This window comes from Dipodomys spectabilis, unplaced genomic scaffold, assembly GCF_019054845.1.
Source record: "Dipodomys spectabilis isolate Male_0828 unplaced genomic scaffold, ASM1905484v1 ptg000157l, whole genome shotgun sequence".
Classification (NCBI taxonomy): Eukaryota; Metazoa; Chordata; class Mammalia; order Rodentia; family Heteromyidae; genus Dipodomys; species Dipodomys spectabilis.
The window spans coordinates 17,470,296-17,490,893 of NW_024870834.1; the positions used below are offsets into that span (position 1 = coordinate 17,470,296).

General features: G+C 46.5%; 2 protein-coding genes across 2 annotated transcripts in view; one reads left to right on the forward strand and one right to left on the reverse strand.

The window, feature by feature from the left end:
* Positions 1 to 243: 243 nt before the first annotated feature.
* Gstz1 (glutathione S-transferase zeta 1) lies at positions 244 to 14,127 on the reverse strand. Its single transcript, XM_042692663.1, has 9 exons — positions 14,020 to 14,127; positions 8,475 to 8,526; positions 6,766 to 6,833; positions 6,138 to 6,218; positions 5,706 to 5,831; positions 3,581 to 3,656; positions 2,979 to 3,031; positions 2,215 to 2,264; positions 244 to 1,340 (listed from the first exon to the last, which is right to left on the reverse strand). Exons 1-9 carry the CDS (start codon positions 14,032 to 14,034, stop codon positions 1,214 to 1,216), a joined length of 648 nt encoding a protein of 215 aa, XP_042548597.1. The 5' UTR covers positions 14,035 to 14,127; the 3' UTR covers positions 244 to 1,213.
* Positions 14,128 to 14,143: 16 nt separating this feature from the next.
* Pomt2 (protein O-mannosyltransferase 2) overlaps positions 14,144 to 20,598 on the forward strand; it is a 42,683-nt gene continuing 36,228 nt past the window's right edge. Inside the window, 2 exon segments of the mRNA XM_042692658.1 lie at positions 14,144 to 14,301; positions 14,304 to 14,673. Coding sequence (XP_042548592.1) covers positions 14,241 to 14,301; positions 14,304 to 14,673 — 431 coding nt within the window. The 5' untranslated portion in view covers positions 14,144 to 14,240.

The following is a 20,598-nucleotide window of genomic DNA, read 5'->3' on the forward strand; positions in this document are numbered from 1 at the left end:
CTTATCTGCACCTGGAGTAATTTAGGAAAAGAGTTCATATGGTTATCTCATTTACCCTCAGCTTTTTTCTGCCTTTGGAAAAAAAAGAGTAGCCCATTTGGAATCTAGGTCCTAAAGGAGAGGTGAGGATACTAAGGAACCTAGGAAAGGAGGGAGAACTAGGTGCCCTGGAATTGGTCTGAAAAAAATGGCTTCTAGTTGAATGAGGTACACAGACTGTATAAGGAAGAAATGAAATCTCAGTGTGGGTCATATAACATTTTATTTCACCCCCAGAAGCTAACTCAATCTCCCCACAACAAAGGGATGGCTTGGGCTCTGCTTGAGCACTGCCAAGCATGAAGGTTTGACCCCTACCCTTCTTCCCCTCCCTACCTCAGAGTAATACATTATAAATCATTGTCTGTTGTTCAATAAGTGTTCAAAATACCTATGGGGGGAAGTATAATTATTCATGACTAGATTTATCCAAAGTGTCCAATATTGGGACTGATAGAGAGAATGCTGTCCCTGAAAATAAAGGCCTGGGTTGAGAGGGCCAACTTGCTTGAATGTTAGAGGGGAAAACTTAGCAACAAACAGTACTATTCCTAGTCCTAGGATCTCAGCTAGTCAGTGGATGCCTTCTTTCCTGCTTTCTGTTTCCTTCCTGGATCCTTCTGATTTTCTCAGGCAGGCTTCAGAGTTATTTCTGTCTAGTAGCCAGGCCTGCTATAAGATGGACAAGTTGCTGAATGACTTTCTCTACTGAGTCCTGACATGAGGATTCCAGCTACAAATCCCAGCTGGAAGGGAAGGATTATCTTCTGAAACCTAGCTAAATAATAACAAGCTGGAGGTCTGACTTTCAGCTTCAGACCAAATTCTAGTGTGAAACATTTTCTGGAGTCAGATTCAGTAAGAAGAGGGCAAGGTCTCTTAAGGTACTTTGGTCAATTCTGCCAGGCATTGTAATCTAATGATGTTCTCACATCATTTTCACGTTCTTTGCTGTGATGTACATAACTAACATTTCTGCCCACCCTCTTCCTGACATGCAACTGATGAGAGTACTAAGGGAAGATGTAGTTCAGGGAGAAAGCAGATCCAGAGTTAGACTTCAAGTCTCCTGTCTCCCCAGTTAGGACTCACTGGTTTCCAGACCTGTTCAGCCCACCCAGTATCTGTCATGAGCCACTCTCTATCCCTTTATCAGTGGGGCAGAGGGTGGGAGCTAGGCCCTCAGTTCGGTAGGTGTGTCCGGCTGCCGAGAGGGGTGAGACACTTGGAAGGCCTCCAAAGCCAGCAGTGTCTTGTTGATATGGTTGATGGTAGGGTAGGGAGTGAGGTCCACATTGAACCTATGGCAGAGAAGTACCTTTTAAGCCAAGGTTTTAGGGAAAGAGAGAGACTTCCCTGTGGGTAGTAAGGGTAACAGAGAGGCAGTGACCAGACAGTGTTTAGGGGCTGGCTAGGGAAGGATAAGGAAGGAGCCTCATTCAGAAGTAGCTCTCTGGGAATGGGTAGATGTAGTGCAGTATCATTTGGAGAGTTACCTACTACTCTTTTTTTTTTTTTTTTTTGTTGGTCGTGGGGTTTGAACTTGGCTTGGGCGCCGTCCCTGCGCTCTTCAGTTCAAGGCGAGCGCTCTACCACTTGAGCCACAGTGCCACTTGGGTTTTCTAGTGGTTTATTGGAGATAGTCTCATGGACTTTCCTGCTTGGGCTGGCTTTGAACCACGATCCTCAGATCTCAGCCTCCTGAGTAGCTAGGATTACAGGCGTGAGCCACCTGTACCTGGCTATTCCTCCTTTTTTAACTGCCATGTGTGAAGCCCAGTGCCAAGCATTATAGATGGTATCTCTTCATGTCATAAGATTCTTAGAGGAGGGAACCTGCCATGCATTTCAATAGCCCTACTTTGAGGCATGATACCTTCCATGGGTGGTGTAAACTTATACAGTATTGAAGGACCAATGGAAGGAACAGATATACCACATCTGCCAGTTAAGCTGCCTCCTCTCAGGAGCAAGGATCCAGTCTACCCAGGGTCACCTGGGCAGCAGGAAGCATAGTTAGAGGCATTTCATTGTTTTCTTCTACCCTCTGTGGTCCAGGCCAGGGTGTTCCTTGGCCAATGGAGGAAAGGTATGCTTGGATGCTACCTCAGTAGCTGAAATGGGAGACCTAACTAAGGGGGAACCAGAAAGAAGGGTGGAGGATGAAGTCTTTACCTTTTAGCATTGGCCACCTGGGGCACTAAGCACAGATCAGCCATGGACACCTGAAAAGGGGGTTGGATGAGTTTGTGTCAGGGTGAGCACCCCAGACTCACTGGCCAGGCTAGGTGTGCCTATTTAAACTAGCCTTTCCATCTGCTCTGGCTCCGCCACCATCTCTACCATCCCTCCTACCACTCCCCTTGGCCTGCCTGCCTCTCCCCCAGAGCTAGAGCTTCTCTTAGACCATGCTCTAGTCCCCTTGACAATCAACTCTGTGGGTCAGAGAAGATGGGAGCATTATGCTGGATGTCAGTATGTTCATTAAAGTTACCATTGCCAGGTACTTAGTGAGAATTCCCAAAAGGGAGGCAATACCTCAAGGCCCCAGGAACTAGAACAACCACAGGTCCAAGGCCTGCCAAGGCGAAGACACTGAATCTTCAATCTCAGAACTGGGTGAGATGGAAAACATCTAGTCTAACCCCTCAGCTGATGCCTTAACCACCTCATCATCTCAGAGGTGCAGTCTTTCAACTTGGATACCCTATGCTTCCTCTTCAAGAAGCTTGGGAGGCATTAATGGGCTGTGTAGTTCCCTGACTGGCACAGAAATCTAAAGAAGAACCCATGCCACCCTGTAAGTGTCTCTTCAGGAAGTTCTACATTCTGCTTGTCCAGAGAAGGAGGAGGAGATGGTTGAGTATAAGTAGAGAAAATGGAAGCTCAAGATCTTCATGAGGGAGGAGATTGCCGTGGGCAAGACAAAGAACACTTACCTCATCTCCAACACAGTACTTCCCCGCTGTGCTCTGCAGAATCTTCTCCAGAGCTGTGGGAGGCCAAAGGAAATCATCTCACTCTGGGCACAGGAAGGGAACACCGGCCTTCCTAGGACTTGGCTTCCATAGGTACAAAATGGGCAGCTATTGAAGTGACAGGTTAGGGCATGGGTGCTCGTGAGAATATGGCAGCTAGGCCGAAAGAGAGTACTTGGGGACAAACTCATGTTTCTCCTGGGGCCTCAAGCCCAGGCACCCATTCCCTTTACAAGGCATGAGTAGACAAGAATATATCAGACCTATATCTGGCCAAGATTGCAGCTTTCACACTGGGGAGCTTGATTTCACAGTGGTCTTGATTTCTTGGTTGGCGAGGACAGGAAAGCAGAAGCAAGAGCCCTCATCCAGCTCTGTAGAGACATGGGCCTTTAGACTGAGGCTCCCAGAAGTACTATATCCTGGTACTATGTTTAGATGTCTACCCAGCTTTGCTCTTCTCTGTGCCACTATCAAGACCAAAGCAGTCTGGGAGGTTGCAGATGCTTAGTGCTCTGTGTGTAAGGGTGATTGCTCTAAGAGCTCAACAAGTGGAAACTCACCATCAAAGCCAGAAATGATGACCTTCTGGGCCCAGGGTTGTGGGTTATCTCCCATCTGCTTCAGGACAGACAGGTTCTGTGCAGCCAAAGAAAAATCTTTGATAGCTTTGAGAGCCAGCCAGAGTCAGCCCCTCAGGCAACCTCCCTCAGGGAAGCTCAGTTCTGGTCTGCCTCCGCCTTTCGGCCCTGAAGTTGCAGGAATGTAGCTATCTGGCAGTTACTCCACCAGGTGCTACAGTTAGTCTGAAAGCCAGTCATTCTGGAAGCCACGAGTAAGAGTAAGGACACAGGAAGTTGCTTGGCCACATAGCTTGAGGCCTATTTGCCCCACACCCAATGCCTGTCCTTACTTTAGTCCTTGTGACCAGACTGAATGTAACTCAAGATAGGGCTGGGATGAGGAAGGACTGATTTCTAAAGATTTTCACTCTAGTGCAATTCCCTCCCTTTTTTTTTTTTTTTTGGTCGGTTGTGGGGCTTGAACTCAGGACTGGGTACTGTCCCTGAGCTCTTCAGCTCAAGGCTAGGGCTCTACCACTTGAGCCACAGCGCCATTTCCAGTTTTCTGGTGGTTTATTGGAGATAAGAGTCTAATGGACTTTACTGCCCAGGCTGGCTTTGAACCATGATCCTCAGATCTCAGCCTCCTGAGTAGGATTATAGGCATGAATCACTGGCACCTGGCTCCCTTTTGTTAAAACGAAAAGATGTGGGGCTAGGAATGTGGCTTCGTGGTAGAGTGCTTGCCTAGCATGTATAAAGCCTTGAGTTAAATTCTTCAGTACCACAAAAACAGAAAAAGTTGGAGGTGGTGCTGTGGCTCAAGTGGTAGAGTGCAAGCCTTGAGAAAAAGAAGCTCAGGGATAGTGCCCAGGCCCCCAGTTCAAGCTACAGAACTGGCAAAAAAAAAAAAAGATGAGAGAAGTGGAAATGTGTATATAGGAGTTCTGGGCTTGATCCTACCTGCTATGTTATCTGGTAAAGTCATTCTACCTTTCAAAGTCAGAATTAGAACAGATGAATGGTTTTAAGTACTGCTTTTCTGTTTTACTAGTGAAATTTTTTTTTTTCATCATATAGACGTACTTCAGAGATTGTGGCTTAGTTCCAGACCATGGTAATAAAACAAATCACATGAAATTTTTGGTTCCAGAGTATTTATAAAAGATTTGTTCACCCTACACTGTGGTACTAAGTATGCAGTGGCAGTAAGTCTTTCATTTATGTGGTACTGAGGATTCTAACTTGTTAGAAGTCTAACTTGTTCTACTATCTGAGCCACATACTCCAGGTCTTTTGCTTCAGTTTGTTTTTCAGATAGGGTCTAGTTCTTTTCCTTTGGACCTCCTACCTAAGTGTCCCAAGTAGCTGGAATTACAGATACATGCCACCACACCAGGCATGGTGACTCAAGTCTGTAATCATAGCTACTTGAGAGGCAGAGATGGGGTTCAGGGGCAGGGGGAAAGAAATCAAGGCCTGTCCAGGCAAAAAGATCACAAGGATCTTTGATCATGAAGGTCATGATCCAGACCAGCCTAGCCATAAATGCTAGACCCTACTCAAAAGAGAAAAGGACTAGAGGCATGGCTCAAATGGTCAGATGCCTGCTAGGCAAATACAAGGCCCTGAACCAATAGTACCACCAAGACAGACACACAGACACACACAGACATACACAGACACACAGACACACACACACAAACACACAGACACACACAGACACAGACACACACACACACACACACACACACACACACACACTCTGCCAATAATCATCTGTTGGGAATATGTCACTAGACTTTCTCAATGAAGGATTTCCCCAAATCTTCAATTTGAAAATGCAATGTGCAGGAAATGAAGGAAAGTACAGTGAAACTAAGTATGCCTGTCTGTGATTGAACAAATTAGTTAAATGCTGCAGGCCTAGCTCTGAGCCTGCTCAGCCCTCCCCACCTAGAACATCTCTAGATGTGTCCTTGGAAACACAAGGTTTCTCAGAATGCAGTCAGAAACCAAATTGCTCCCACCATGAGTCTGGACACGTTTACTGGACATCCTTCTCTGGACACCTCACAATCTATATGGAGATGAATGTGAGAGGAATACACGTGTAAGGGCTCACCTGTAAGGGCTGGATGCCACTACTGATGAGGTCAGAAATCATGCGCACACTTGCCTTCTTCTTTGGGTCCTGAGGCAGGAGACGTGGAGTGGGCCGAGTTTCCTCCAGGTATTCAATGATGGCCAGCTGCCCACAGGGGAGATTGAAGCAAAGAGAAGGCATGGGACCTCTGAACTAGAGGAAACAAGTCCAGCAATCTCCTCCTCTTCCTCCAATGGAATTATCATCATCTCCTCCTTACCCCTCTCAGCTGAAGCACTGTTAAGCCTTTTTGGACCTTGTTCTACAGAACTTGGATTACTATAAACTCCCTAAGCAACTTATCTCTCTCTTCCTCTGAAGAAATATGCATTGAGACCCTACTACATGACATCAGGTTCTCTTATTACAGCCCTGCTCCCACCAGTGGTCTCCCAGGAGTCCTGTACTCACTGACTGGCTAATGATGATTCCATCAATCTTCAGGGCTGGCACCTGCTTCATGGGATTCAGTGCCTCAAATTCCTCAGAAAACTATGGAGACAAGATTGAGTCAGTTGGGTAACCTGGCTTGAGCTGTAGAGAGCTGAGTTAGGCAAGCCTTTGCCTATGCCTGACATCCATCCATAACTCCTTTTCCTGGAGAAGGCATACCTCTCAAGTTAATCTCTGGGGGATCTGTGCAGTATTCCAGACCCCAGCGGCCATTGAACTGTGGGCTTCATCCCGAGAGCCTGGCTATCATTTTCCCTTTCGTGTCACATTGTAGTCCCCAAGGCAACTCCTACCCTAGCCAGCCATCAAGAGGACCCAGTAGGGGGCAAGGACCCACTTGCTGCCCGCCCTAATGTAGTCAGGGATTGGAGTGCCCAGATTATAGCTGAGCCTAGAACCTGAGCCTTCCCATAGTTCCTATTTGCTAGGCAGCTTGCCACCTTGTCTCACAAGGGAGAAATAGAAGCATCCTCTCCCAGCCAAAGAGAAAATATCACATAGGTTTACTTCTTGAGGGCAGACCTCCTTACCTAGCTCCTCGCTGAGATCCAATTCTTACATCTTGGTCGGGGAAAAGCTTCCTTACCTGTTGTCCCCCATCCTTTATGAGATTGATGGGTACTGTCTCATAGTTGATGCCTTTCAAGGCCAGGGCTATAAGAGTCCAAAGATAGGAGTAGGAGATAGCGGTACTAAAACTCCCAAGGCAATCTTCCTGGGTACGTACGGTTGCTGAGGGGGTGGTTTTTCTACACTCCTGGGTGGTTAGTGCCCAGCTTGGTACTGTCTCCTCTCTAAAGAAGGTGACTCCGGTGGTCAGTTTTTCTCCCTTCTGTAGCAAGGTAAGGGTAAAGGGCTTGGGATGGACCCAGTAGAGACCTCAGGTGTACGTGCATATGCACACTTGATTGTTGAAACATGGTGATGTCTGGTCTCTGGAAAGGAACTAGGTGAGTAGATGATGGGGTGTGTAACAGTATGAGGAGAACCTGGGATGCTCTGACTACCTCCATCATGCACAGGGAATGTGGTTGGAGCCCAGGGGGAAGGCTTCTACTACAGTGGCTTCTGGCTCAGCCAGAGCAGAGGATCTAAGAGAATGGGTGTTTTTTTTTTTTTGGTGCTAGTACTGGGGTTTGAACGCAGGGCCTTAGGCACTGTCTCTGAACTTATTTTGCCCAAAGCTAGTACTCTATCACTTGAGCCAGAGTTCCACTTGCAGCTTTTTGGTGGTTAGTTGGAGATTAATTTTCTTGCCAAGCCTGGCTTTGAACCTTAATCCTTTTGAGTAACTAGGATTACAGGTGTGAGCTGGCAATCGGGATGTCTTCTTGGAGGCAGGTTTTCTCCCACACTCAGTGTTCCTGCTTACTGGTTCTGCAAATCCCAGTCATGTAGCTGTGGGATGGTGGCTTTATATTTAGGGTCAGGGTCTGGAGGCAGGCAATGTTGGGTTCCAATTTCATCACATTCATTTGCAAATTGTGTAACCTTGGATCTGTGCCCTGAAGTTAAAAGCACAAATTGGCTGAGGTTGCAGCTCAGTGAAAGAGCAAATCCTTAGCATGCAGGAGATCCTGGGTTTTATTCCTAGCACCAAATTCAGTCAAACCAAACCAAACCCAGAGGGTGGTACCATACTACAGGGTTCAGATTTTAACTCTACCTCTTAGTAGCTGCAAGATGGTAGGTAAGTTATTTAACCTTTCTCTGCCTGTCTACCTGTTGTACAATGGAGACAACAGTCCTTCCTCCAGGGTCATGGAGGTTGCAAGGAAATCACAAAAGCAAAGCACTGGGCACCAGTGCTTCTATGACTGTGGATGTTGCTAAGAGTCACTTTATTTTAGAGAGGGGAGGGTCAGATGAGGTCTACACTAGAGGGACCTAGTTTTGGCTTCCCTAAAAGCTCTGTAGTCTTCACAAACCAGTTCCATTTAATTTGCCAGATAAGAATTGAGGGAGGCCAGCTGTTCCCCAACTGGTTACCAGGGACCTTTGGATTTTGTGACCCTGCTCTAGGCATGGTTGCTGAGGGGCTTTGGAGAGCAGTGCAGGGAAAAGTGACAGTCTTGACAGGAAAAATAACCCTTCTGCCTCATAGTTCTCTTGCTGGATTTCCTACATGGAGGTGCTATTTGGGGATGGGCGCTCAGAAGTCTAGAGATGCTAGTTGTTAAGAACTAAGTCCTACCTAACAGAGAACCCCTTCTGTCCCAGGCCAGCTTTACACCTGATGGTTCTCCATCCTATCCTACCCATCCCACCTATCCCAGGATTTCAGTTCTTACTTACCAATTCGAACTCTCCATGAGCAGGAGCTTCGGAAATAGGAGTAGAGGATGGGCTGAGGAGAGAGAGGAAAAGTGCATATATGAACTCAGCCTCAGTAGGTATCCAGCTTCAGGGGCCTGGAGACAAATAAGGACCAGCGCCCAGGCTAGGGGGTCAGATTGGCCTCTTTCCTCAGGCCTGTATCAGACTGTCTGGTTCAGAGACCCTGAGAGTTATAGAAGGTCCCTCTCAGCTCTTGATTGTGCTGGCATGAGTTTCTGAGGTCCAAATTGCACTCAAGGAAGGCAGCAGCCTGGAAGTGCCCAGAAGCAGACATGGTGCTATGTGAGTGACCTTTAGCCTCCCAAGCACAGTCTCCTTTCATCTGGCTGTGGGGTAGGGGGAGGAACCCTGAGGAGCAGAACCCATGAGCCAATCGTGAAACTGGGCTACCCAGAACTTTGGCACTTGAACAGGGCACATCTCCAACTTCAGGGAGGGTGTGATATGCTCCTGGTGTAGACAGGTTTGTAGTTGTCTGTGCAGACATTGTGGCCTGGCTTAGAGGCAGCAGTTTGGTGGTGGAGTTGGCTAGGAGTTGTTACACCTGGGGGTCTGGCACCCATAGAACAGCCAGCTTGTATACCTGGGATAACTCTAACTTCCATAGCCTACTTGCCCTAAATGATGGCAGAAAGACTAGGGATTCTAATTACCCCCACCCAACTCCAATTTTGAGTATTTAAGTGTCACAGTAGACAAACACCTCACCTTGTAAACTACCATCTACCAGCACACCACATGATATAAACTGATATTTTATATCAATGAAAATTTAAATCCATACATATAACAAACCATAGTGGAGACCCTAAAGACATGGATTTCTTAATCACTCCAGATAGAACCCTCTTACATGAGGCATAAAAGAAGAAACCCCAAGACTAAGACATGGCCGGTACCAGTCACCAGTCACAAGCCTTGTGTAGGAAAACTGCCAAAGTGAAAGACCTTTGTCTCCACCCTGAACTCCAGCGAAAGTGCCGTTTTTTCTCCCCATGGCACAAAGCTCACTAAGTTGACACCTGAAATGGCCTTCCACCCAGACCTGCACTTGATAACTGTACCCTGAACAACTCTGCCTGCAGTTTTATCTGGTTCCCCACAGAGACGTTTTGTGTCTGTAGCAGCACACTCTCTGTGCCTTCAGCACAGAGTTTGAGCTGTGCAGACTCGTTAGTCCTTTCTTATCATTTTTTGTATATTACTGTGTAAAGTGTAATGAGTGAGCCAATGGCTCGCAACTACAAATGAACTCAGTAGTACTTGAATTAAAGTGAATAAAATTATGTAACTTGTGGATTTATCGTGTTTATTTTACATACATATCTTATTTTCACAAATTCCAAAAGGTTGCACAAGGAGGTTACAATTTATTGTGTCCATTTACGGGTCCAGTGCTCTTCCATTGGATCGTTATTCAATTAATTCTGACATTGGGGAAAGACACAGTACGTTTGTTTCTGAAACAGCTTGATCATGATACCTCAGAATTCTCCTCCTCCCACTCCAGAGTGTCTCCTGACTTCCAGCCAGCCAAAGGCAAGGCTGCAAGCTCTTTGCAGAGGTCCTGTCTGGCCCTCAGGTTTTCTGTGTAGTCTACACAGTACAAGTGGCCCCTAACTTACAATGGTAATGATTATTTGACTTTATGAAAGTCCAAAGTGATACACATTCAGTTTAGAAACTATACTTCAAAGTCTCAATGTTTATCTTTTCCTATGCTGTAATGCTCCCTTAAAATGCTGGGTTGCAGCTGTGAGTCTCAGTTATATAATGGGACTGACCACAAGAGGAAATGGCTTATCTGCAATATACTGTGCTGCCAGTGATGTTTGCATATTATATCTTATGACTTATAGCCCATCATGTCTACAAAATGCCCATCTGTGGGTCTTGGGGTATAGCTCCGAATACTTGCTTAGCACATGCAACCATACAATCTCTTGAACAAAGAAGTGTATACATGAGATTTTTCAACACTTTATCATTAACTAGTTGTTGCCTGAGATCATTGTATACAACTGTAAGCTAATGTAGATATTCTGAGCATGTTAAGGTAAGCTAGTTTAAGTCATGAAAATTAGCAGGTTAAATGTACTACATTTTTAATTTAAAAAAAAAACAAAAACTTTTAAACCAGTATTTGGGCTTGATCTCAGGGCCTGGGCGCTGTCCCATAGAATTTTGCTCAGGGCTAACAATCTACCACTTGAGCCTCAGCTTCACTTCTGGTATTTGGTGGTTAACTGGAGATAAGAGTTTCACAGACATTACTGTCCTAGCTGGCTTCAAACCGCAATCCTCTAAGGTTACACACCAGTGCTGGCCTTTAAAAATAATAATTTTTGACTTAACAATCTTTTCAACAGCAATGGCTTTAACAGAATAACCCCATCAGAAGTAAGGGAGTGTCTATATCTTAAAAGGTTTCACTTGCCAACATTTAAAAATCAGGATGTTTACCTAGCATTGATGGCTCACACCTGGATCTGAGGACTAAGGTTCAAAACCAGCTCAGGAAAGAAAGTCTCTGGGAATCATATCTTCAGTAAACTACCAAACAATGCAGAAGTAGAACTGTGGTTCAAGTGCTATGAATGCTTGAGCAAAACAGCTCAGGGGTAGCATCCAGGCCCTGAGTTCAAGCTCTAGGACCTGTGTACACACACACACACACACACACACATTCAGGGGTAGCATCCAGGCCCTGAGTTCAAGCTCTAGGACCTGTACACACACACACACACACACACATTCAGGGGTAGCATCCAGGCCCTGAGTTCAAGCTCTAGGACCTGTAAACACACACACACACACACACACACACACACACACATATTCAGGGGTAGCATCCAGGCCCTGAGTTAAAGCTCTAGGACCTGTACACACACACACACACACACACACATTCAGGGGTAGCATCCAGGCCCTGAGTTCAAGCTCTAGGACCTGTGTACACACACACACACACACATTCAGGGGTAGCATCCAGGCCCTGAGTTCAAGCTCTAGGACCTGTACACACACACACACACACACCCTGGAGTCAGTGGACTCAGGTTCCCAGGCCCTGAGTTCAAGCTCTAGGATCTGTACACACACACACACACACACACACACACACACACACACACACACCCTGGAGTCAGTGGACTCAGGTTCCCAGGCCCTGAGTTAAAGCTGTAGCACCTGTACACACACACACACACACACACACACACACACACACACATACCCTGGAGTCAGTGGACTCAGGTTCCCAGGCCCTGAGTTAAAGCTCTAGGACCTGTACACACACACACACACACACCCTGGAGTCAGTGGAACACACACACACACACACACACACACACACACACACACACACATACACATTCAGGGGTAGCATCCAGGCCCTGAGTTCAAGCTCTAGGACCTGTGTACACACACACACACACACACACACACACACACACACATATTCAGGGGTAGCATCCAGGCCCTGAGTTAAAGCTCTAGGCCCTGTACACTCACACACGCACACACACATTCAGGGGTAGCATCCAGGCCCTGAGTTCAAGCTCTAGGACCTGTGTACACACACACACACATTCAGGGGTAGCATCCAGGCCCTGAGTTAAAGCTCTAGGACCTGTACACACACACACACACACACACACACACACACACACACCCTGGAGTCAGTGGAACACACACACACACACACACACCCTGGAGTCAGTGGAACACACACACACACACACACCCTGGAGTCAGTGGAACACACACACACATACACACACACACACACACACACACACACACACACACACCCTGGAGTCAGTGGACTCAGGTTCTTAAGTAGCAGCAAATGAGTAACCCCATCTGCCAGTCTGTCAGTCATGTTATAGCTTTTGTTTGCCATGGCTCATACCAAGCCCCATTTTCTCATTTTTGTTACCTTTGGAAGGTGAATATGTGACTTCTCTAAAGTTTAAGGAACTCAATTTCTTTGAGTAACTGGCATTTCAAAGCAAGACCCAAGAAAAAGTTTCCAGTCATTATCACTTAGGAGTCCTTGCCTAGATTTTGGCTTCATTAGGACAATCACCAGGGGTTTATAACTTGACAGGTCATCTGATCATCAAAACAGCTAAGTGACTAACAGGCCAGTGGTGTGTCTAGCATGGCTATGCTGGACAAAGGCATGATTTTTTTTGTGTCCTTTAAGATTTCATCATACTTAGGCTTGTGTTGTTCATTTCTGGAAATTTTCGAGTCATTAAATTGTGTGGGGAGGGGAGGGGAGGTACTGGGGCTTGAACTCAGGATCTGGGTGCTGTCCTTAAGCTTTTCTGCTCAAAACTAGCATGCTACCACTTTTGGCAATTTTGGTAGTTAAATGGAGGTAAGAATCTCAGGGCCTTTCCGGCTTGAGCTGGCTTTGAATCTCAGCCTCCTGGGTAGTAGGATTACTGGCTTGAGCCACTGGAGCCTGGCTTTCCATGTATTTTTTTTCTTTTTTTTTTTTTTTTCTTTCTTTTTTTTTTGTGGGTCATGGGGACTGAACTCTGGGCCTGGGCGCTGTCCCTGAGCTCTTCAGCTCAAGGCTAGAGCTCTACCACTTTTGCCACAGTGCTACTTCTGGCTTTTTCTGCTTATGTGGTGCTAGGGAATTGAACCCAGGGTCTCATGCATGAAAGGCAAGCCCTCTACCACTGAGCTTTCCAGCCCTCCATGTAGTATTTTTGAATGACAGATAACTGCAGGTTGAACCCAGCAAGGAAAGAGACATCACAAATGAATCTCCGCTAAACTATCCCCATAGCCTTTTCGCACTTACAGAGCTAAATTTTAAGACCAAACAGTATCCAGTTCATTCAAGTCCAATCTTCATTCTGATTAATCTGAAATGTTTTATTTTGCCATGATGGGAATCGAGCCCAAGTTTCCTGCATCCTAAATAAGCACTTTACCCCCATATTATAGCTCCAGCGGTTTTTAAAACCATTTCTTACACAGGCCATGACTTCTAAAATCCCATGTGAAGTCCCATCTGAGGATACCACCTTCCGTAGGAGCCGTGACAGCGCTTCTCAAACTACTGTGCACGAAACTATGGAACCAGCTTGTTAAACGTATTCTCAATACCTTTCTCTAGAGGTTAATTCAATGGTTCTAGGGAAAACCGGAGACGAGCGCACGAAGCTACTACCTCAGGTGAAGACGATCACTGAGTAGTGAGTGTCACTAAGTCCCAAGGCCTCCGAGGCTCTTTATCATGCACACACCTAGACCTACGAGGTCGGCGCTTTCACAGGCCTCCTTTCACAGGCCTCAGCAGGCGGCGCGCTTGCGCACAGCTCCTCCGGTCTTAGTGGCGGCCGCGCGCTGCACGCCGGGAACCTGTGGTCTCAGTGGAACCAGGGTAGGGGGAAGCGGTGCACTCCTGGCTCAACCCTCCCCAAGCGGTTCTTTTCGCTCCTATCCAGCCAACTCTCCTCCCCAGATGCTTAGTACCGACCTTCCCGGCTTGCATGTCGCACGTCGGGCCACCCCTCTTCCTGCTACGAAAGTTAGCGCTCGCGACTGAGGCTTAGGGAGATGCCGGAGAGAAAAGACTTTCGGGGTGGGTGGGCTTCGCTAGTTTCCGGCTGACTCCGCCCCACCCCGGGCGCTGCTGGGAGTTGTAGTTCCTCGAGGGATTCGGGTCTTCCGGTTCTCGCGTTCTTGGGTCCTCCCATTATGCTATGCGCCTCTGGCCGCCTTGTAGCGGCTCCGGCGTCCGCCACACTTCCCGCCCCGCCCGCGGGCAGCAGAGGGAACTACATCTCCCAGGGAACCCTGAACCGCCCTCGGGTGACCACTGGGGGGGGGGGGGGGGCTGGCCAGAGCTTGCGGGCCGGAGGGCGATTCTGAAGCAGGGGAGGACTCCTCGGACCATGGCGGGAGGCCTGGTCGGGTGCGAGCTGCGGGCTCGACAGGGCCGCTGCGGGCCTCAGGCTTCCAGGGCCGCAGTTCGGGACGTGGCCGCCGAGGCTGCAGCGCGAAGCCCCAAACCGCCTGCCCAGAGCTGGCGGCGCTTGGAGGCGGCCGGCCAGTGGGCCCTGCTGGCTCTGGTGACGCTGCTGTCCTTCGCCACCCGCTTCCACCGTCTGGACCAGCCGCCGCACATCTGGTGAGTGGAGCGCGGTGCTCGGCGGGCACCATGGCAACCAGGAGGAAGGACGCCTCCCTCTGATTGGCCTGAGGGCCTGGAGAGGGCGGGATTCACCGGAGGGGGCGGATTGTCTTGTTGGGGAAACTGAGGTTTTGGGTGGTTGATCTTCCAGCGAGGTCCTCTCCGTGGAATGGCTTTCCTTGGCCGAGCAATGGAACACTCAGGATCCGAAGAAGTAGTAGTGTCTTGCAGGTCATGCTCACGGTCTGACCTGGCTCTAAGTGTGTCTCTTAATGGTGCTTTGAACTTTCTGAAGAGAATTGGAAGTTCTTGGTTCAGAATTCCCCAAGACCTGAGATCCTCGTCTGCAGGACTTTTTCAGACATCAAATCGATTGGAAAATTCCTAACTATATACTTTCATCCTCTAGAACAAGGGCAGTTTGGGTGTCGGGGGCGGGGGTGGGGGGAGGTGAGGGATGCTGACAAGGATTTCTGAAAACAGAAATGCTTCTTTCTTGTGAGGAGAAAATTATTCTCTTGAAAGTGTTTGTATTATTTTGGTATGACACAAATGCTGCACTGAGGCTTGATCACATGTCATTAGCTTAGCTAAATTACTTTGTAACTTTAGTACCAGCTGGAAGGAAGGAGGGTTTCATACAATCTGAAAATAGGTTTTTTGTTTTGTTTTGTCTAGCCAATAAGTGATACCATGTTTTCTCAATATCACTGGGGAGAAAGTGTCAGAAATAGATCTTATTAGCCAGGCCTCAGTGGCTCCAGCCTGGCGCGGGAGACCATAAGACTTTTATCTCCAGTGAACCACAAAAAGCTCGACAAAGAGGTGTGGCTCAAGTGGTAGGGCTTTTACACCAGCCTTGAGTTGTGTGTGTGTGTGTGTGTGTGTGTGTGACACACAGACAGAACATATTGTTCAAAGTGAAACCAAGAAAATAAACTGTCAGTGTTTCCCTACTTAAAAATTAATAAGTTACCATGGAACTCCTGGGTTAGAGACAAAGGATTTCAGTGTGGTATTCACAGGATACCAAGTCCTACAGGGTGTTAAAGGTTTGAAATGGATGTTGAAATGGATGACTGCACACACAGTATGGATTCCATCCAGGCAAAGGAATGAGGATATACTGCTTAATCACAAAACAAACAGTAAGTCAGCCTACTCTGTCCAAGAGAGAGACATAGTCTCATCTCAGGGATGTGTGCTGCAAATGCAGCCCTGAGAAAAGATCCAGCTGTCTTACATTCTTGACACATTCTGCCCAGTTGTGTGGATGCATAAAGACATCGATGGAGGATTGTCTCTCCCACATGTCCTCTCATCCCTTGATTGTACACTGTCTTGGTTCCTAGTCGATTTTTATGTGAATTTGCAATTCCATTGGCTACTCTGATGGACTGAGGTAGTGACCAAGTCTGTTTAGTTGATCTCATAGCCTTAAATCAGGCTCCTATTAATGAGACAATATTTTCCCCATAATTTACTTCAACTCTCCCCTCCAAGGTCCTGAGCTTAGCTATTAATGAATGAAGTAAGGGGCCAGTGAATGTTAGTATCCCTTTGACTTATAAGTAAGAGTTTAGATCGACTGATCTTTGGTATTATTGACAATAATTATAACACCTCTTCCATGTAAAAAATATGTAACACCTATGTCTAATCGAAAGACATTGTATATATGCTGAGGAATCGAACCCAGGGCCTCATGCATGCAAGGCAAGCGCTCTACCACTGAGCCACCTTCCCAGGCCCTAATGTGTTTTCTTGTAGATTTATAGGCACACTCTAGTTACAACAAATGAGGCAAACTAGCCTATGTTTCTTTGAGTCTGGTTTACTTTGCTTAATATTTTTTCCAAGGCTTTCCTTTTAGGTCAGGAATTTTTGTTAAATTTTATTTCTATAGCCATTCAGTTTGGTTTAGATTATCATTACATTGCTTTGGTAAGCAACACTGTTGATGTTACTGAAGAGTTACAACCTCATTGTGCAATCATAAATCAAGGTTCCTCATACTTTAAGAGTATGTTAATATTTGGGAGTTGGTTTTGGTATCATCAAACACATTAGAGTAGTTGAAGACTGGCCACACCCCCACACCCGTATCAGTTTTCCTGTTTTGGAGCATGATCACAAACTCATCCCATGGGTCAGATCACCAGCATCAGCTACTGCATGACATAGGTGGAACATCTAGCCTTTTGCCAGGCTTTGGTGCTGGACTTAGGAGAAAAAAAGCACTATTTCCCTTCACTTTACTTACCTTCACTTCAGAGATCTAGGTGTTCTTAGTCCAGGTATTGAGATGGTTTCTTTCTTACCACTTTCACATAATTAATGCGTTACAGCCTAGTATAACCTGAAGTAATCTCCTTAGCTCTACCTTCCATATAGCTGGGATTCTGAGTGTGACCACCGTGCTGAGCTTGTCTGTACTTCTCTCCCTCTCTTCCCTCCTTTCCCTTCCCTCCCTCCCTCCCTCCCTCCCTTCCTCCCTCCCTTCCTCCCTCCCTTCCTTCCTTCCTTCCTTCCTTCCTTCCTTCCTTCCTTCCTTCCTTCCTTCCTTCCTTCCTTCCTTCCTTCCTTCCTTTCCTTCCTCCCTTCTTTCCTTCCTCCCTTTTCCTCCCCCTCCCACTTCTTCCCTAGATGGTGCTGGGGTTTAAATTCAGCCTAATGCTTGCAAGGCACTTGGACCACTCCTCAAGCCTTTTTTTTTGTTTTTGATAAGATCACTCATTCCCCTCCCCCCCCCCCCCCCCCCCCTGCTCCCAGGGCTGGCCTCAGACTGTGGTCATCCTGCCTATGTCTTCTATATGCTGGGATCACAGGGTGCACATCACCATGCCAAGTATTTGTTAAGATAGAATCTTGATTACCTGTTGTTGCCTGGGCTAGCCTCCAGTGGTGATCCTCTTGATCTGAATCTCCTATAGCTTGGATAATAAGTAGGCCACCATGCCCAGACATTGTTTTTAACTTAGCCTCCTCATCTGGCAAATTCTATGAATCATGGCCCCAGAGAGCCAGTGTCTGCTTCAGAGAATAGTGTGGAAAATAGTTTCTCCCCAAAGGACACTTGGAACTTTATGTAAAAATAGGACCCATGAGTATAAATATATATATATATATATATATATATAATTTTCACAGGATAGTGGAGCTTATTGAGCCTTCCTTCCCTTGTCAAATGTAAATTCCAAGTAACTTACCCAAAGTTGAAATGTTAAGCTGGAGTTCTGAGGCCTTTGTGTGTCAGGCACTCAATTTCAGTAAGTAGTAGGTTAATTAATAGCCTCTTCGAATGAATGAAAGAGTGTACTTAGTACAATTGTCCATCAGATGGCGCTACCCATCCAGTGACTATTAGCGTTCTAACTTTTAAGTATTTTCAGAGTTCTGATTTCTCTCTCCCTCTCTCTCTCTGTCTGTCTCTCTCTTTCTCTGTCTCTCTCTTGCTCTTGTTCACTCTTTTTCATAAGAAAAAAGTTTAACTCTACATACATTAACACTACAACTATTTCTTCCAGATCGGGTGATATGTACATTTCTTTCCTTTTGCTTAGTATCAGCTGTTCCCTCTTTCTCTTTCATTCTCTCCTTCCCATCACCACCCTTGAGTTGCTTAGTTCACTTTCATCAATATCCAGTCCAGCTGATGGGCCTCTTAGCTATATCTTTTCACCCGCTTTCCACTGTTGCCTTCCCTCCTTCCTTCAGCTGTGCACGTGTATGCACCATATATGAGAATAAAATAGAGAATACAGCGTCATCTTTGGGGTTATGATTTGGTGCTTTTCTCCTAAGACTCTCCTCTTTTGGTCTCATGCTGTGTGGGTATCTTTTTTTTGGGGGGAGGGGTCTGGTCGTGGGGCCTGAACTCTGGGCCTGGGCACTGTCCCTCAGCTTTTCAGCTCAAGGCTAGCGCTCTACCACTTGAGCCACAGTGCCACTTCCAGCTTTTTTCTTTTTGCTTATGTGGTGCTGAGGAATCGAACCCCGGGCCTCAGGCATGCAAGGCAAGCGCTCTACCACTGAGCCACCTTCCCAGCCCTGTATGGGTATCTTGAGTCCTGATTACTTTGTCATATCTCATTGCATTTTAAATCTAACATCCGCATATCTGGGAGACCATGCATCATTTGTGTCTCTGATCTTGCCTTATCTCAGTCAACATGATTTGTTCTGGTTCCATCCATTTCCCTGTGAATGCCATGATTTTATCCTTTCTAATGGCTGTGTAAAATTCCATTGTATATAGGTACTACATTTTTTGGATCCATTCATCTGAAGTCGGGGTTGTTTCTGTATATGGACTATTGTGAACAGTGCAGCAATAAAAATGGAAGTCTAGGTGTCTTTGTCATATCCTGGTTCCTGTTGCTCAGTGATTTCCCATTCTCTTTAAGGATATATTTCTTCTAGATTCCTAGGAGGGAACAGGATTACTTTCTCTACACACCAAAGTCCTGGAATAAGATAATGCTCTTTTTGTTGTTGTTGTTGAACATGGGGCTTGAACACTATCCCTGAGCTCTTCAGCCTAAGGCTAGTGCTCTGCCACTTGAGCCAGGGCACCACTTGCAGTTTTTTGGTGGCTAATTGGAGATGAGAGTCTCACAGACTTTCCTGCCTGGACTGGATTTGAACCCCGATTCTCAGCTTCCTGAGTAGCTAGGATCACAGGCGTGAGCCACCAGTGCCCAGCAAGATAATCCTCTTTGACACTGAGAGGATTGATACAAGCTATACATATATTCAGCAGTGGAAATCACAATAATACATTGAAGTGTCTCAAAGAGCCCTATCCACAAGATCAAACTCTGGCTCAAACTCTGTCAGTTGAATTGGAAGGCACATTTTTCCCCTTGAATTAATGTTTGATACACCTGTGTCACGGCCCATAGCTAAGCCATTTCCCAGTTGGAGAGAGTGCTGAAAGCAAGCATAGAAAGCTCTTTTTTTTTCCCTTTCCTTTTGCCCCCACTTTTCCCCCTTAAGGTCTTTCCCTATGCCTGGTGCGCCCCCTGGCTTAGAGACTTTTTCTTCAAGTCCTAATAATGGCTTGGAAACTCATGCCCCTACCAAATGCTCCCCCATGGGATGAGGTTGGGAACAGATATGGACCCCATATAGCAGAGCCCTTGAGTTAGTTTTTCTTCTCTTAGAGTTCCCTAGTATACTAGGAAGGGTGAACAGCCTTTAGTCTCCTTGGGGACAAAGACCTTGGCTCCACCTTTAATGACCTTGACCCCACCTTTAGTTAAGGTTTTAAGCAGCTGAGGTTATTGTAGAGATTGGGATCCAGGCTTGTACATAGAACTTACCCAAGAATCTTGCAGTATTTTCTTTTGTTGTTTGTTTTTGAGACAGGGTCTCACCTTGTAGCCCAGGCTGACCTCAAACTCATATGGTAGCCCAGGCTGGCCTCAAACTTGTGATCCTTCTGCCTCTGCCTCCTGAGTGCTGGAATTAAAGGAGTGCTTTCTATTTCTTTCTTTTTTTTTTTTAAATTTTATTTTATTTTATTTGAGAACATACTGTACAGAGGGGTTACAATTACATGGGCAGGATAATGCATACATTTCTTACCAAGCATTGCAGCCTCCTCCTTTGTTTACCCTTCACCTCCCTTCCCAGCCTTCCCCCTCCCCCCCCAATCCTTCCCCCCCTCCCCCCCTCTATTTATTTCTTAGGTTTAAACTCAAGGCCTAATGCTTGTTGGGCATATCCTATAACACTTGAGCCATGCTTGAGAACTTTTTTGCTTTAGTTGGTTTTTGAATAGGGTTTTGGATGTTTGTCCACCAGCCTGGACCATAATCCTTCCTATTTCTGCCTTTCACATTAGGTAGGATGACAGGGACATACCATTGAACCCAGCTAATAGATTGATGAGTTCTCACCAACTTTATCCCTATGCTG